The sequence below is a fragment of the Cardiocondyla obscurior genome, linkage group LG21 (genome assembly GCF_019399895.1).
Source record: "Cardiocondyla obscurior isolate alpha-2009 linkage group LG21, Cobs3.1, whole genome shotgun sequence".
NCBI classification, from domain to species: domain Eukaryota; kingdom Metazoa; phylum Arthropoda; class Insecta; order Hymenoptera; family Formicidae; genus Cardiocondyla; species Cardiocondyla obscurior.
This window is the reverse complement of record NC_091884.1, coordinates 1602985-1619883: the sequence shown is the minus strand read 5'-3', so window position 1 is coordinate 1619883 and position 16899 is coordinate 1602985. Positions and strand designations below refer to the sequence as shown.

Genomic DNA, 16899 nt, shown 5'->3' with positions numbered 1-16899 from the left:
TGATATATTATAGATATTAAATTAATTCTAATTAACGTTCGTTAAGACGAGCATCGAAATTTAGTATGATAAGCAACATTAATTCCGTGATCGATGTCTTTGAAAACCTCCGATGGAAAATCTACGCGTCTCGGTATATTCCGCGACTTTTTTCTCTCCCCCCTGGTAGCTAAACGATTCGCAGGAAACTTTCTCCCTCGTGGAGTAAGTTTCCGAGAAGCTCTTCGTTCAGCTTCAGGTCGCCAGACGACGCGACATTCGGACAGGCGTGAAAGGATTAAAAGACCGAAATAATGTCGGCGTACAATGGGTTCGCTTACCCATCACGAAGAAGAACTATTCGCGACGGTGGAATTTCAGGCAGTCTCTGTACAATCCGAAACAAGGTTACCCAAAAGTTGCAAATTTCAGATGCTTCTCAGAGTTTTAAATGCAACAATACACCATTGATATTAAAATAAAGTTCCCTCGCGAGATTGCAGGTCACAATTAAAATAAAAAAAAAAAAAGAAAAATATTTTAAAGACAATTTTAAATAATAAAAAAAAATCGACACTTAATATCTTTCGGGCGCGGTATATTCCCCTCGACGGGTTACTTTTTATTTACTTCTAATTTGAGAAATTCCAATCGAGAGCGAGAGTCACGCGGACGCACGCCGCTCCGTTAGGGGCGAAAACGAAATGACCGAGAAGTTCTCAGGTTGAAGAAAAGGCGAAGGTGGAGGAAAGCAGTTTCGGGTGATATATCTACGCGGTCTCGCCTCGACGAGCCTCCCCTAAACGCCCGAAGGGGCGACGCGCGGTAAAAAGAGCGCGAGGGGGTGAGCGCGAGCGCGCCGCTCGCACGCTTCCGCCGGTTTTTGTCCCTCCCCCCCCCCTGCGGAACTCCCGTTAATCCCACGGAGTTTGCCACGAAACCGGCTGGAGAAGCTTCTTTCGGCAACTCTGGGCCACTCCCCGAGGCCCGGGGGGCAGAGAAGGGTGAGGCTCCGAGGGCAGACTTCCCGACTAACCGCGGCCGTTGGATGCAAGAGTGGCGAAAGAGGCGCAACGACGCAAAATAAACTACCTCCACGTCGCATAATGCACGGCGTCACCCTCGGAGTCACTCTCGCCAACTCTCCCCAACGCCACCGCTGCAAACCCAACCCTCGTTCCGCCGGTGCTCTTGTAACACGGTCGTCGCACCTCAAATACAACGCGGGGGGAGAGTGTCGCTTCTTCCCGGCTCGCTTAAAACAAGTTGCCGAGTACTTGGTCGGATTCAGACTTAATTAAGTTCATATTTTAGTTTCGATGGAGGAGGGACGCGCGGGGCTTGTCTGCCGCGACACACGTTACCCATTACTCATTTCCGACACGATAGCAACTACATAGGTTTAATATCACGGGAAATCCCACCGGCCCGTCGATCCCTGAGTAAAAACGACCCGCGGAATTATTTCGCGCTCGCTCTATCCCGAAACGCAATTTAAACTCATGCATATGCATGATAACTGCTGATTATTTTCTGTATTTTTGTATTCACCGTACAGACTTGTTGTGAGTTTTTAGCGCAGTCTAATTGCATAGATTTTAAACCAAAAAAAAAAGAAAAAAATATATATATAACAAAACATCTCTCGCGGAAAATAAACAGCAAGCGAGACAAACATTTATTTTTTAATCGACTTAATTTTAATAAGAATAATATTAAAATGTCGCCATTAAAATTCGAAATTAAAACGTAATAAAAAATAATTGTTTTAATAATTCATTATACGAAGCATCGCTTTTTTATTTTTTTTTTAAATTATTTAAAGAGCTTTAAAAAAAACGAGTACCGCGTGTATGAATTTGGTTTTCGTCGCGCGAAAATGCCACGGTTATCTCGAGCGTAACGGATAAAGCGATATCAAATTGTGGATTCTTACATTGGACGTCGAGCAGGATACTGGCGTTCATCGGTATCAACAGCGTAATGTGGCGGGCGACACAAACGATAGTGGCGTTGTGATGTCCCCTCAAGACCTTCAGGTGAGCCCCGCTGCGTCTGCCGGATGTTGAGGGCAACACGGTGAGGTTGTCGGGCGGTTGTTCCGGACCGTCTAAAGTGGCTTGAGACAAGGTCATGCCCCACGCCAAGATGGGCGGTGGGTTTCCACCTTCGGCCGCGCATTCAAGAGTGAGTTCCGAGCCCTCCTTCACCGGCACAAACTGGTTTCCGGGATCTAGCCGGCGGCCATCTATCAGCAGATACGTCCCACGAGGTGCCTCTGTAACAAGGAAACCATGCGGCGACCGCATCAATTAGTGACCCTCGCCCAACGCTGAAAAATCTCGACGACGGCCAGCGATTTTCGCGGCGCGTAACAAAATTTACTTTGAGAGAAAAATTTAATCTAAACTGTAATTTTATGACAACTTTAAACATAATTTTTTTAATTTTTATTTTTAATTTTTTTTACCGCCGCGTTAATCGAGTAGACTATATTTATTTGTTAGAAATATTATTAGGTTAATAATCGAAGCCAAGTAACTAGATTTTTTTTTTCTCGACAGTAATATCTGAAAATCTCCGAAACAAAACGCGTTAACCGTCGCGATCGGTTCCCGGCGACCAACGTTAAAAATTTTTAAACGCTTGTAAAAAAATTAATACTATTCAATAAAAAAAAATAAAATAAAACAAATTAAAATAAAATAAAATCTAAATAGCAATAATAAAGTAAAGAAACAACACGTTAACAGGTAATGCAGTTATACAACCGAGATGCGACATCGTACTTAGAAACAAAAAAAGTGTTTTGCGGAGAGAAAAAGATATTTCATATCTTGCGTTTGTCCAAAGTGGGACTACGTACGAGATGCGAAAATTTTCTGCAGTCATTTCATAATCAAGCAACTTTGTTGTTACTTCCTCGGACACGGCTATCATAAAGTATACGTTACAAGCGTGTAGTATGAGATGCAGCGTTAACGTCTCAGGCGGGTAATTTAGAGGCGTGTGCAATGCCGCATTTAATCAGATTTACCGAACGCGCGCGCGGAATAGTTTTTAGTCTCAGACGTGCTATCGTTGCCGGTGGACGATGTAAATTAAAGTCGTCCGTACGCCGGACTTTTTACGCGACACCGCGACGCAGCGCGGGGCCAGAAAGCACAACATATGAGAGGAGCAATTTACAGAGCTCAGTATTGCACGGTGCCGCGAGCTGTGCTGCTGGTTTTACGACGACGCCCGCGGTGCAGGGAGTGTAACTTCCCGGCGCAACTCCTTTTCTCATTTCACGACGGCGGTTTAATCGCTCGCGCGAATCGCGCGTCCTTTGGGAGATTAGCCCTCGGATACGTCCCCTCGAAGCTCTCTTTAATTTTCGCCAACTTTCAATTGGCCGAGCCTGGGCCAACAACTGATTAAGCTCTGGCCGCAACTCGGAGTCGGCTTTAAAAACACAAAAAAAAAAAGAAAAGAAAAAAAGGAGTAGAGTAGCTTGCCGTTCTACCCGGCCGCGCTTTTCGCTTCGCGAGGGAAGTAATCCGACCGTTTGTCTACGTCGAATCTCCTAGGAAACCCGCGAGATGCTTTAATGTACTTGAAACTCGGGGGGGTTTTTTCTCCCGCTTTTCTCCACTTCGTTTTTTCGCCCTGGCCCCTTTTCCCCTGCCCCCCTCTTCTCCGACTCTTAATGCGCCCGGAACTTATGCGTAATTAAAATCTAACGATGCAAATCGCTTATCCGGAGGGTATTCTCGTGAGAGGCGTAAACACTCTGAAGTAGACGTCGGTAAATTCGGTTATAACTTAACGATTTCCCCCGTTCGCGTTTCGTTCATCTGGGACTCGTCGTATCCGGTTCAATTTTTTTCTTTTTTTTTTTCTGCTTTTTTCTTTTTCATAAACTCCGCCGGAGATTGCCTGTTTACCATTCATTAAGCTATCGGTAGTGAATCGCGAACCCCCAGGGAGGGAGCGAACCAAAGGAGGTATTTAACACTATTTAAGTCCGCGAGAACTCGCGAGGCACGAGCAACGCCGCGGGGAAAAGTTGCGACGGCGAGTTTATACGGTCCAAGTTAAATTACGGGGAGTAACGCGATAAGTAATTCTCGTTCGACAGCAAATCGGGGGAAAAGAAGGGGGCGAAAGCGCGGCGGATTGCTTTGCGGCGCGAGGAATCGCAAAATTCGCAAAAGTCAGGTCTTGTCTTATATAAACTCGCGACGCGGTGCCAATCTCTTCCAGTTCCCGAGTTGACTTCTCCGCCATACCACCGCCGCGCTTCGATAAGATCTAGTCACGTTCATTAAATTTTCTCGTACTGTCGGCCTTGCCAAGACGGATGGTAGGGACGTTCTCGAAATAGGTCGCTGAATAAGAGGAAACGTGCAAAGCTTTCTAAAGACAGAAATTGTAATTGTATCTCCAGTATGATTTAATGTAATAAAATATAGCGCAGGCGGCACCTGCAGCACCGAGTAAAACGGCACAGGCACGACGGAAAATTTAATAATACCCATGAGATTTAATAAAAGCCGAGGCTGTGTTCTTTTTCAATTTGTTAACTAAATGTATGAAATTAATAGTAAGTACGTCTGACGAGATGCGTCGAATCTTTTATATTTACTTTGGTTTCGTATATATTTTATATATCGCGTCCTTTTACGACACCAGACGCGGTCAGAGAAACACGGGAAATTTCTTTATTTGAGCTTACGCGGTTGTAACTCGGTATTACGGTTTAATAATTAAAAAAAGAAAAAAAAAAAGTCAAACGTTCGGATAAGCAACAATAAAAATTGAACCTATTCGATACTTGATAATCCTATTATATTATTGAAAGCTTAGCACGTCCCTCGCGGTAATAAGAGTCTCTTATCAATATATAATTTCTTTTTCTCTTCCTCAATAATTCAATTAATAAATTACATTTTACTTTCATTTAATATTATATTTTATTACTCCGTTTCTATATCGAGCTTGTCAACGTTAAACCATCCAAGCGACGTATTGTTAATAATTTTACAGTTATAAAACTTTAGCGCTGGAAAACGCGATCGCGGTATTTCGAAATAAAATTTATTATTATTAATAATATAACGTGTCGGAAAGTTTTTTTCTTTAAAAAGATAAGATATCGCTCGTGTTATTTAAAAGAACTTTTCGTTACAAATGCTTTAAGTCTCGATAGAGATCGTATGATTTTGGAAAAACTCTTCACGTAACAACGGGAAGATTGCGTCAAGTCGGTATTACCCGGATAATAATACCAAGTCCCGAAAACGTATCAAGAATCTCGGAAAATCCATAGGTACTTTGCATACACTTTTCGCCTCAATCTTCGCTCTAAAAATCGCGAAGCCCGGGCTTCTTGGAAAGATTCCAGGACCGTGTAACGCGATCGCGAATCGGGAAGAGAAAAAGGGAGTAAAGGTCCTCGCGCCGTTCAGCGAATACGGTTATATGTTCCCTTACGAACGTATGTTACTCTATGAACGTTGAAAGATCGTAAAATCGAATCTCACCGAAAATATGAAAATTCTCTCTGTAACGCGAAGGCGCAACTCTTCTTTCCGGCCGCATAAATTTATATTTTTAACGCGCGCGATGTTAGATATCTTAATTATCGCATTAACGCGCCGAGGATTTAATACGGCTATTCTGAAATGCGAGAAACATTGTAAAATATGAACGTATTCTCGTTGTCGAGGCGATAAAAATAATTTGCGGATATTAAATTAAAACATTTCTACATAATGTAAAACAATTTTATTTTAGAGAAAGAAAATAATTTTTTTTTAAATACTATTTCTATTTAATAATATTGTAAAAAATTATCCTTGTAGTTTCTTTAAAGAAATATATTAAAGAAGTAGGTACGATTCAGGATTTTTTTAAGTAACGTACGGCGACGTGATCGTAATTACTGCTGCGCTTGTATCGGGTAAGTTAGTAGTTAAGTTTGTTAGCTGTGCTTTATTTATTTTCACGATAAAGATTAAAGGTTTAAATTTGGGCGGTAACGGGCAAAATATCGCGCAAACGGGTATTAGCGTGGACAGAGATATTTTTGTTTGCGCGAAACGAGGTGAAAAGGGTTTAATCCTTTCCCAACACATTCAGAAATTGAACGTATATGCGCCGTTTAAAACAGAGAAAAAAAAGAAAAAAAAAAGCGAGAAAAGAAAAAAAGCTCGAACAACGTTCGCATCGAGTCACGTAATTAAACCTGTTTACAAAAACGATAATAAAATCTATTGGAATCGCGCGGACCGTTAGCGACATTTTTCTGAATATTACAACAGATGTTTACACGATCGCGCGATGCTCTAAAAGTAAATTTTCATCGCGAACGCGGAGGGAACTTTTATAGGATTCGCAGCGTTTAACGTCGCCGCAAATCGGATTCTAAGCGACCCTCGGTTTCGTATACAAATACCGCGATTTGGACCGCGTCAGGTTTTTTTCTGAGCCTGCGATTCAGGTTAAAAATTGCGACTAATTCGCGGGTTCTATTTAACGCCACGCGCCGCGCGAAATCTCTCGCGAGGAAGTAATCGCATGATCCACGGATCCTGGAGAGCTTCCAAAGATCCGCGTTGCATATTGGAACGTCGCCGCGAAAGGGAACGTTCTGAATAGGGTTGGTCCCGGAAAGAAATTTTCCTCGAGTCGTCGGGAAAAAAAAAAGGGAGAGGACTTTGGCGCCTCAGCCTCGCGGTGGATTTAGAAAACGGTGCGAGTCGCATTGAAACCCGCGCCGACGTCCCGAGAATCCCTCGGACGTGGCGCGGGCGGTGGAGAACGCAGGGGTCCGCAGCAGGTGTTAATACGGAAACATAACGCTAGAAACATTCCCAAGACGCAGATGGAAACGCATTCGTAGCATATGGCGCCGTATATGCCCCTAGAGGAGAATCCCAGCTCGCCTGTAGTTCGTAAAATTTCATAATATCGCGGAGCGCGCCCCCTTCGTCCTGCTTTGGGATCACAAAGAGAGTCATGTGCAGGGAAAAGCAAACAAATTGCTCGGTATATGACGTAGCGCCATGTCCGTCGTTTACGGCCGTATTACTCGTACGTAACAGTTTTATAACGCTTGCGAAATAGGGAAATAAAACTAAATTTTTAGCAGACGTTTAAGTTCATTTGATTTAATTACGGATATATATATATATGTATATATTTTGCATCGCTTGCACATTGCGATGATTATGCATAACTAGAATTAGATAACAATAATACTATGGTTATCAATTAAACATTAAAATTGATAAACTTAAATTATTATTATCAAAACATACCCATTTAATCCTATAATATAATTAGGGAACGCACAACTCGTGCAAAACATTAATAATGCGATAATTAAATTATTATAACATATTATAACTCCGTAATTACATCCATACGCGATTATTAAAATAAAATAAAATAATTAAAGTTAAATCACTTGAATAAATATATATATTATTATTATTTTTCTTATATTTTAAACGAGAGAAATTTCAATCGTATACTTTCCGCGCTTAATACAAAACGGTAATAAATTACGGAAGAAGGCGCGGTAAAGGGAAAATTATTTAGCGCGGGGTACATTAAAGTATTCGGTGTACAAATACTTGTTATAGGTGAGCGCTTAAGATTGAAAAATATTTTCAAGTTGTGTATCGGCGCGCGGAGGGGAAGAGCCGCGAGCGTAAACTCTCGCGAAATTTGATTTAATTACCGGAGGGACGATGCGCCCTTCAGAGAAAATAACTTGGAGATTAAGGAAGAAAGACTTCACTTTCTGGTAATGAAGGAATCAACGTGGGACAAGGGAGTTCTTAAATGCGCGTTTGCAATACTGGCGCATGCCGAGACGGAAGGTATGTCTGTCTCGAGACGCCACCTCTCTCCCCGGTATCCAAGAAACTCGAAGGAAACGTTAAATATTCAGAGCAAGTCTCGGTAATTTCGCCTTCGCGAGAAGAGTGGAATGTTTTTGAAAGTCGTTTAAACGCCGCAGCGTTTACGCCTTAACGACCCGTCCTTCTTTCTCGAATACTTTTCCAATGCAATAACGAACGATAATGGACAATTATCAGGCGGGATATTTTGTTTACGCAGATTTTCCACCGTGTTCTCGAGTCGTCGTAGTGAAATCGCCTCGTATGAATAATACAGCGCGCCGTTTAAATTGCTCGCGCGAGCTCGATTAATATCTTTCGATACCGTGAACAGTCGACGTAAAATTCGGGTTTAAAAAATTGAAGTTACGGCGAAATCATGTTCGACCGAGTTATCAAGCACTGCGGGCTTTTCTTTTTGAAGTGGCAAATGCAAATGGAATCAATGCGTACAATCCAATCGAATGAGCCACTCTTAGGAATCGACTTCTACGTTTAACCCGTATCTCGATTGATAAATATCCGAAGATCACTGTCAATAAGCAGAAAAGTCAGGGCGCTCGAGTGTACGCCGCGAGCCGTAAAACTTTTGCGCGAGCTTTTTATTTAGGGGAAATACAATCATATTTTTCGTTACCGTTATCAAGTTATGACTGGCAAAACGAGCTTAATGCAGCATATTCTTACTAGCCACTTTCCGGCACTATAATACATGGTCGGAGTAACAGCCTTAATGTTTCGTAGTACAGCGCAATCTCGAGGAACTTTGTTTTATATATATTTAAAGGTAAAATCTACCTTCAACATTATACGTATACATTTTTTCCTATTTTCTGGAGAAAAAAAAAACCCAAAAAGCAAAAAAAAAAAAATTAATATGGCGCAGAAATAAAGATAAATAAAAATAGTTTTCCGTAATATAATATTTTTTATGATTAGAATTAGATTATTTTAATCTAACCGCAAACGTATCTATTTCGTTGTACGTAGAATAACGTTAGAATAATTCAAATTTTATTTTTAAAAAATTATTTTTATATATAAAATATTACTACTTGATATTTAATTTCATCGGATACGTATAAGCCGAAAAATAATAATCGTATTTCGTACAATCTCTTGCGCGCGGTGTAACGAGAAATGATTGATAAATACGTAAGATTTCCTGCCGGGGAAAAACTTTTCGTAGAATCAAGATCGCGCGCATCACTGCGTTCAATCGATTTCGCCGTTCATGCGATTCTCTTCGTTGGCGCTGTATTTGGTGCGGAAAGATTAGCTCCTTCCTTCGTCTGCTCACTTTTTGCGGATCGCAGGAGAATCTCGGACCAGGTTATCCTTGTTCGGGATTTCTGTTCCGACGTTTCCCAGTTGGCGAACATTCGCCCGCGGTGCCGAAAATATTTAGGACCCGGCCATTAATCTGTGCTGACGGTACATTCCCGATATATTACGCGATCAGCACTTTTTCGAAAGACGCTTCTACAACGCTCGTAACCATCAACGGCTTATTTAAAAGATTTTGTTTTTCTTTTCTAAGTAATAACTTAATTTTTTTGAAGACAGTCACTGAATAATAAATACTTTTTTTATAATTTATGGCTAGTACCAAGCTAGTCACCAATTAAGAAATATATTTAATCTACGCGATTTAATCACCAGCTGCTAAATTAAATTAGCTAAATAAATTTCCACTCGAGTAAGTTAAGGAAGAAATAATGTTTTATTAAAAAAAAAAAATATATATGAATTAATTACAAATTAAATTCGTTTCGTATTAATTAATTTAACCGTGATTTGCTTATTCCGCCGTATTTACGAGAAGGTCGTGAATGAAAATAGTTAACGGCACCCTGCGATCGTAAGATAAACGCGAGATCTCGCGGCAGCGCGTGCTTAGGAGTCGTTGCACGCAAGTGAAGTACGTTTGCATACGAATGCTTGATGTTTGACGCGGCGATACGCGCCGCCAAAAAGAATAATCCGTTGCGTTTTGCCGTGCGCAACAAATGCGCAACAGGTGCACATACTCGAATAGTGAATATGAAAGAAAACGAGGTTCCGTTGGGGCGGGCGTCCTACTTTTTGTCTACATTAATCGGGGGCCGGGTGACGTTGTCCGATTGCGCTCGGGACGCTAAGTCTCTAGATCAAATCTCTGCGTGCGAGAAACTCGCTGATGAATTTCGGCGAGCGCCGCTGATACATCTTACGCCGACCAAAGCCGGCGATCTATTATCGCGATCCCACTTGTTTTTATCCTAACGATAAGGTTTTTATTATCGATATGAAAAAAAAGCTACGCGAGATTTCCGACTGTATCGAACTTAAATATTTGCTACGCGTTATTAATTCACGTATTTGCACAATATAAAAAAATTAAAGCGTTTAAATCATTTTATAATTTACAATTTGTAAATTTTTTTTTTTTTTTTTTTTCGTTTGCCAGTGTTACACATTTTTTTTTCTTTTTTTAAATTCTCGCGAGTAAGCTTCATTGCTGATGCGACATTTGCGGATCACGTTGGTTTGTCAGCTGCCATTTCCACGCGCGTCCTTTCCGTGTATCTGTCGCGTCGTCATCGAGATATATTTCCTCTCTTGGCGAATCCGCCGATCGTCGGTCCCGACACGACGAGCTGCACCGAGAGTAACGACTCTTCGCACAATGGCGAAGCGGGTACGTCCGGATTTCGTCGCACGTTACGCGATAACGCCCTCGTGTGTAATTGGAGCCCCTAAGTGCCACTCAGACTTATCGCAATAATTTCCAAGGCAAATTCGCCATATTTCACTTTGCCGTTCCACGGTCTTTGAACATCCCCTCGGCCCGAGACGGCCTGAAATTCCTCTTACAACGGCTAGCTTCCGACCGTGAGCTATGAAACGCAAAGCCCCACCGTTATTGGGCTACTTAGTCACCCTTTTCCTGTCTCTCGCCCGCGGCCATGAACGTCAGACTTTCGCAAATGGCGGCGCGAATGGGGAGGCAAAAAAAAAAAAAAGAAAAAAGAAGAAGAAAAAAAAAATAATTCCGCCCTTGAAACGCCAATTAACTTTTATACGATCCCACTAATTGATATAAAGCTAATGAAGGCGCAGATACAAAAGGGCCGTCTAATGTTACTTTACGAACGTGAAAAACCCGCGAGCGATCGGATGTGGTTGTAGGCAAAATTGGTACGGTACCTGCGCTCCTTTGATATGGAAAGCGGCCGCTTGCAAATTCTTTGAACGGCCAAAACGGTTTACGCAAAACTGGCGAACACATTGTACTCCCGCGATCGACAATCCCCATAAAATTCATACTTCGTGCGAAGAACATCGGGGACGAGCGTACAAAACGATTTGGAGTTACAACTCTTTTTACCGCCCGCGTTAATTAATGCACATTAAGCGAATCCATAGAACGTCGCCTTTTACGTATTTTAAAAACTCGGCGGAATTTTTCGGAAAAAAGATACTGCGACAGGTCGTTCAAACTTTCCCAACTAACTGCGCGAGAGTTAAGAGTTCAAATCTTGCTCTTGTTTCCTAATTGCGCATTAATGTACCGCGATAAAATCCCTGTTAATTACGACCGTTTTAATGGAATCGGCGGCTGTTAGTTATTTCCCTTGCGGAGCACGCATTATTATTTTTTTTCTTCTTTTTTTTTTCTTTTTCGCGATAAAGTTGACGATCGAGATCGCGCGTCCCGGTGGGGTGACCCTCGCCGACGCGGCGGGCTCGTCGAGATTTTTATCGCGGACGCCACAAATTACGGCGAGCTGACGTGAGGGGTGGTCTGACATCCAGCCCGACAGTTTCGAATTTTTCAACCGGGGAGGGGAGGGGGAGGGGGAAGGAGGTCTATCCAGCGCGTCGGCGAAATGGGAATAGGGAGTGATTCTTTTAAAATGCAAATACCGCGGCGGGGAAAGGGCATACGAAAGAAATGTTGGGCTCTTATAAAGCAGAGATTGCCCGGCTGTATCGGCTGCGGGGCTAACTTCGTCGCTTTAACGTGCGCGCGATAAAAAGCCCAACGCGGCTGCCTCTCTATTATACCTAAGGAAAATGTTCGTCGTGCCCGACTTAAAACAAGCACTAAATTACCCTTTGCTCCGACGCGGATTACTTTACGAGGATACTTCCCGGGAAGTATATCGAAGGCTCGTGAATAAATTCTGAACTTACGTATCGACGTACAAGTTCTCCAACAGTCTCCCGACTATGAGGCATCGTCATACATGCTTGAAATCTTAAGGATACCGGCGATTCAGCGGCGCGAAAATGTTAAGAAGTATCACCGTTGATTGTTGTTGAAATAAAACGCAATTAATGACGATAATTAAAAAGAAGAAAAAAAAGATGGAATATACATATCGAGCAAATAATTATCTTTTATATTTTGCAAAAAAAAAAAAAAACATTTTCCGCGTAAAATAAAAAAATAAAAAAAGAATAAAAATATTAAACCTCTAACGTGGTGTCTAAAGAAAAGATTTTATTTCAGCAAGATTATTATAATTACAGTCGCGTAATAACGTGAAAAATATATATATACATCAAAGATCACATTCCGTGATTCTTTGCGAAATGTAACCCGCGTTAATTAAAATTGCACACCTAACGGGACCACTTTTCCACGTAATACCGCTACATTTCATAAGAACGTCTCGCCCGTATTATTTTCAAGCGAGATTCATCTCGCGCAGTTGCCGTAATAAATACAGACGTATCCGCGGGCGTTGTATCGGCCCGTTACTCAGTGTCTTCACTCACCGTTCGTACCGAATGGCACGCGAACGTATCCCAGAGCATCGGGATTCGTCGCTGAGGGAGGGGGCTGCGTTATCGTTGACACGCTCGCGGCCGATGTGCTTTTTACGCGTCTCTTCCCGCACGCATTTCCTCGGAGGAAATCTCGGATCCTCTCGATAGATCGCGAACGGATGAGAACGGAAGGAGAGGAGGGCACGGGGAAGCGAAGGAAGGAGCGTGCCCGAGGGAGCGGCGCGGCGCTGCGAAATTTCGCCCGGTGGCGGCCGACAGGCAGGCAGACACGGGCGATGGATGAGATGCTAACGAGACGCGAAACGATCGACTACTCCCGCCAGGACAGGAGACGCCAAGTCGGGCGTGAAATGGTTTTCCTTTACCAATCCGGGTTACCACGTCGCCTTTGCGCGACGCTCATCGAGATACGCGAAGGGGGGCATTTATTCCTCGGCATTAAGGTAGCGTGGAAAAAGTTAAGACAGGCCCCGGAAGTAATCCACCGCGAGTAGCCGAGGCGTTAGCGTTTTTAATTTCGGCAGTAATCGACACGCCGCGCAAACAGACGGTGGCTCGACATGAACATAATTTAATCAAACGGCAAATTGCACGAAAAAAAAAGGGGCGAGTCCAATCGAAATATTAATTAATTAAATAAAATAATTCTTTTTCTTTTTCCCTTCTTTTTTTCTTTTTTTCTCCGCGTTATTTCGTCACGGTGCTGTATATTTAAAATAGTTGACCCGACGTTGAAGACGCGCTATTAGAACGCGCGTGGTATTAAAAAACGTAACGGTGCGTGAATACGGCAAACAGTTATTCATCGCAGTAAGTATTTCCGTGGAGAACGGGATGCTAACGAGACGCGAAACGATCTATCCTTAGCAAGACGGAAAGCAGCGCGAGACAAGTGGAGCGTGAAATGATTTTCCTTTACTACTGCGGCTCCAGTGGCAATCACACTCTGCCTTTGCCTGTAACTCGAGATACACAGGACTCTATCCTCGGTATTAAGGGAAAATTGAAAGTGGTTTTATCCCACCTGGAGGTTTTATCTTATCCATGCAGCGGGCGTCGGATACGGAAAAATAGTTTGCGTGTCGATCCAACTGGAAAGTTAATAAAGATCTCGGCCCGAGCATCCCCCGAGCTCTTATTGTAGGAAAGCAAGACTACTTCTCGCTGTCAATAACGATTACGTGAATGAGCGCGAGCTCTCTTTGTCACGAGTTTCCATTTGTTTCTCCATTGATAAAACAACCCGGATGAAAGATTGTTTCTCGCAGCAAAGAAAAATCGTTCCACCTATTCCAATCTCATTTAACTTTGACGCATCTATCTCGCGATTGTCCGACGATGACGTTAATAAAGCGTCATCTCGAAATCTTTGCCTCTCCTTGTTAAACAAATAATTATGCGGCGCCCTTCCTATCTCTTTTACGCTCGCTCTCTTTACGCGCTTGCAAAACCCGCGAATATTGAGACGGAGGAGCGAGTTCCCTTCCCGGCAGAAAAACGATGATGCTTCCCACATCCGAGGACGCTTCTTATAAGCTTCGCTCAAGCAATGGTTTGTACGCAGTTAATCTCTCGCCGTACTTGCAATAAAACGGTGAAGGCGCGGGGGAGGGAAAGGGAGGGCACGTGTGACTAGGAGAGATGTTACGAGAGACGTAAGAAGAGCCGAGAGGAGAGAAACGCGAAGACGGAGCGACGAGGAGGGGGCGAGGGGATGAAATCTCCTAACGACTGACGTTATATACTTCGCAGGGAACGCTCGTTACCTCGGCTGGGTGGTGTCAATTTTTCAGTGCTTTATATAACATCCCCCTATCCCGGCCCTATATCTATCATCCATCGTGTTCCATCCATCGCTCGCCGATGGCAAATCTCTTTGAGAGCGATCTTATTGATGGGGTGCGAGCTCTACGACGTCGAGAAAAATTGACAATTGGCCGCGCGACGGTAGGAGAAAGATGCCGGTGTTCGGGAACGGGGAGGTTCTCGTGAATTATGTCATAATTTTTGCGAACCGCGCTCACGTACGAAACGCGTATGATCTTCGGACTCGTGACGGATGCTGGGGAGAGAATAACATCTCAAATATTCTACACTCCGCGTGATCAATAGTTCCTCCGGTTCGGTTCATCGGAAATAAACAGCTGGCAAGCGTATATTAGGAAAGTTATATTACGTTTCGGGAAAGTTATGTTATTTACTCGGCAAAATTAAATGTGCAATATAAAGTTAATTTGGTTGAAGTTGCTTTATTATTACGGAGTAATAAACAGCGCCGTCGGTACTTTGGAAATTCTATTTTTGAGCAAATATTTTTTAACGCCGCCGAACGAACAATTCCGTTAATCTGGCGTAATAATTAAACAGTATTGTGCGAGTCCTGTCAATTTCTCGAATTGAAGGGAAACGAAACCAACGTCACGTTGATTTTGTATTTCGCTCGCAAGCTTGTGCGTGTATTATTGAGGATTTTACATCAAAACTCCTGCAACGGAAATACGTCAATTTTGCTTTTCTCCACTAGTACACAATGGAAACAGTCTTCTTATCTATTCGCGAAAATTTCACGAGAAACGTATTTTCAAAGCGACGTATTATCCAAGTACTGTCTCGCCAAAACTTTTATCGAATTCGTTGTTTATATTCTCATATAAAAGACAATTAATCTCGCGCTCGCACATTACTTAATTTATTTATTACTGAATTTAATTAAAAAGCATGCAATAAAGTGTCGATAAATTATTAATAATAAAATAATAAAGAGTAAAAAAATAAAAGATCCAATCTGATCAGTGCATACATATAAAAATATGTAAAATACAAGTAGTATAACAAACTAGAAATATGTAAAAACCAATTTGCTTGGACATGCTGCGCGCGTAAAATAATATATTAATAAGTACACAGGCGTGTATTAAATATTTCGAATAAAATGCAACCGCGAAATTGTTTTTGCTTTCATATTCTCCTCGATATATTTTTTTTCTTTTTTTTTTTTTTATTCTTTGCTTAACCGAAGACGTAATGCTGCTCGAGCAACGTGATAATAAACGGAAATCAGATCCGTGGGGACCAATTGAATAGATGCTCAATACCAGAGGTAGCTTTGGATCTATGTCGCTCGAATTGGTTTCCCGACTTTTCAATACGCTCTCGCTTATATGGGTATCCTTTTTAAACTTCACAGGTGATCCGATTCTGCGGAGAACTAGGAAGCTTTAAAAAGCATTACTTATACATGAGCCGTTTTTTGAATATTAATAGTATTAATGCAAGGAATCAACTCGGGCGAAAGCTTTTCAACGATCCGAACAATATACTATAAAAAGGTATTATTGACCGAAATTCTGAATACGAAATTGTAATAAATAATATCGTTAAAATACTTATTTGATACTCTAAAGAGAAGTTTCCTAATGTAAAAGAAAAAAAAGAAAAAAAATGCGAAACTTTACGCGGTTTAATTTTTCTATTATTTCATATCAGTAATCACTCGTTATGTTCTTTCCTCATTTCGTAATTTTATTGCACTTTAGATACGCGATCTTCTTCGTTGATATCAATGTACAACTAGTACAAAGTTTTAAAAAAAAAAAATTACATATGTATGTTATACATGCGCTTCTAATATGAGATTCTACAAACTGCATTAAATGAATTTTTAACATAAAACGTTTCTCATAAACTTAAATAAATGGGCGAAAAAAAGGCACTGGCAAACATTATATTGAATCCGTCGCATAAAACCGACATCAGCAGTGAGCTCCCCGCTATCAGCGTATAAAATGTAAAGCCCGTACATAGGGACGAATCGCATAAGTACGGATGTGGAGTACTACAAAAGCGCTAGGGATTTTCTTGCTTCTTAAAATTAAACGCCGGGAAACAGACGGAGATATAATTCGACGGCGTTTCTTTCTCCCCCTCAGCCTTCGAGCGAGAGGTATTTATCGTACTTCAAACACGAGATATTATAAAAAAGGTACATTTTTGTCTTTCTGGATACGAGTACCGTACTAAAACCGAATAGTGTCTCATATAATATTTCCTGTCGTTATGCGCCTTTAAAAATGTACAAGAAATGCTTTTAATACGCGCGGCGAGAGACATTTATTTCTCAAAAAAAAAAATTACCAAACGTCGACGAGTAAAAATCTTTCGATTATGCAAATTACATTTTAAAAGTATTGTTTTCAAAAATCTTTCGTACACGATTAATTAATCCGATTACGCGCGTTTGAAAGCT

At 41.8% G+C, this 16899-nt stretch overlaps 1 protein-coding gene across 4 annotated transcripts in view; it reads right to left on the bottom strand.

Moving 5' to 3' along the window:
• The window catches only part of Tei (irregular chiasm C-roughest protein teiresias), a 309776-nt gene that overhangs the window by 100328 nt on the left and 192549 nt on the right, over positions 1–16899 (bottom strand). For all 4 annotated transcript variants that reach the window (XM_070670714.1, XM_070670715.1, XM_070670716.1 and 1 more), the window contains exon 9: positions 1916–2257. In XM_070670714.1, the coding sequence (XP_070526815.1) occupies positions 1916–2257 (342 nt within the window). The remainder of the gene's footprint in view (positions 1–1915; positions 2258–16899) is intronic.